Here is a 1,367-nt window from a genome sequence, read left to right as displayed (position 1 = left end):
ATGGAAGAGGGAAATCACTCGGAGGTGACTGAGTTCATTCTCTCAGGACTGACAGATCGTCCGGAGCTGCAGCTCCCCCTGTTTTTGGTGTTCCTCCTGGTTTATGTTATCACTCTGGTGGGCAACGGGGGGATGATCTTCTTAATCACGATTGACCCCCGACTCCACACCCCCATGTATTTTTTCCTCCGGAGTTTGTCTTTCTGTGATCTCTGCTATTCCTCGGTCAGCTGTCCTAAGATGCTGCAGAATTTCTTATCGGAGAGGAAAAGCATTTCTCGCCCTGCCTGCGCTATGCAATTGTTTTTCACCAACCTTCTTGCAGATGTTGAGTGTCTCTTGCTGGCTGTGATGGCCTATGACCGTTATGTGGCCATCTGTAACCCACTGCTCTATACCGTCACCATGTCCAGGCGGCTTTGTGACCTGTTGGTGGCCGGGGTGTGTGTTGTGGGGTTGGTGGATTCCGTGATACTGACGTGTTGTATATTCCGGCTGTCATTCTGCCGTACCAACGTCATCAAGCATTTCTACTGTGACTTCCCCCCACTGATGGCCCTCTCCTGCTCTGACACCCACACCTGTGAGATTACGTTATTTGCTTCTATGTGCTACACTATAGTGCTTAGCGCTGTGACCATCCTCCTGTCCTATGTCTTTATCTTCTCCACCATCCTGCGGATCCGCTCTGCCGAGGGCCGGTGCAAAGCCTTCTCCACCTGCACTTCCCACTTGTGCGCGGTGGCCATATTTCATGGCACCCAGATCTTCATGTATTTACGTCCCAACTCCAGCTATTCCATGGATACGGACAAAATAGCCTCATTGTTTTACACGCTGGTGATCGCCATGTTGAACCCCCTCATCTACAGCCTGAGGAACAGGGAGGTTAAGGACGCGCTGAGGAAAGTAATAAATAAACTCCTGACCAACTCCTGAATTCATTCATCTCAGTGCTGGTTGAGTGGTGGGCAGTGAAAACAGGTGAATTCAATTCCCCGCCCCTAGCGATGTCATTTCACACAGCCCGTGGTGGTATTGTTCATTATTATATTGTTATTATACATGTGTCTATATTGTAACAAGGGCTGCAGGTCCCCCCGAAATCAGGGCTGCATTCGGCTCTTGCCTCTGTGTGTGCATAAAAATCTATGTTTGAAAACAAGGAGCCAATCGGTGTTGCAAAAGAAGAGGGGCATCAAATCTAGCTCCCTCTTTCTACTAGCGGTGTTGATTTCATCGGGTAGTTCTAAGAGTGACATGTGTGATTTCTGTGGGTGAACCAATGGGAGTCTGTGCAGCTTCCTGCTACTCTGTATCCCTTTCTGTCCTCCGTGGGGTTCTTGTATCAATTGCCACCTGATCTG

General features: G+C 49.3%; 1 protein-coding gene across 1 annotated transcript; it reads left to right on the top strand.

Moving 5' to 3' along the window:
• LOC102452722 (olfactory receptor 8A1-like) lies at positions 1 to 939 on the top strand. The gene has a single exon (XM_006116432.2). It carries the CDS (start codon positions 1 to 3, stop codon positions 937 to 939), a length of 939 nt encoding a protein of 312 aa, XP_006116494.2.
• Positions 940 to 1,367: the final 428 nt, after the last annotated feature.

Source organism: Pelodiscus sinensis, chromosome 4 (assembly GCF_049634645.1).
Source record: "Pelodiscus sinensis isolate JC-2024 chromosome 4, ASM4963464v1, whole genome shotgun sequence".
NCBI classification, from domain to species: domain Eukaryota; kingdom Metazoa; phylum Chordata; order Testudines; family Trionychidae; genus Pelodiscus; species Pelodiscus sinensis.
This window is presented reverse-complemented; position numbering and strand designations above follow the sequence as displayed.

Bases quoted from the DNA above. Each gene is read 5' to 3' on its own strand.
- LOC102452722 (XM_006116432.2), top strand. From the start codon at position 1: ATGGAAGAGGGAAATCACTCGGAGGTGACTGAGTTCATTCTCTCAGGA.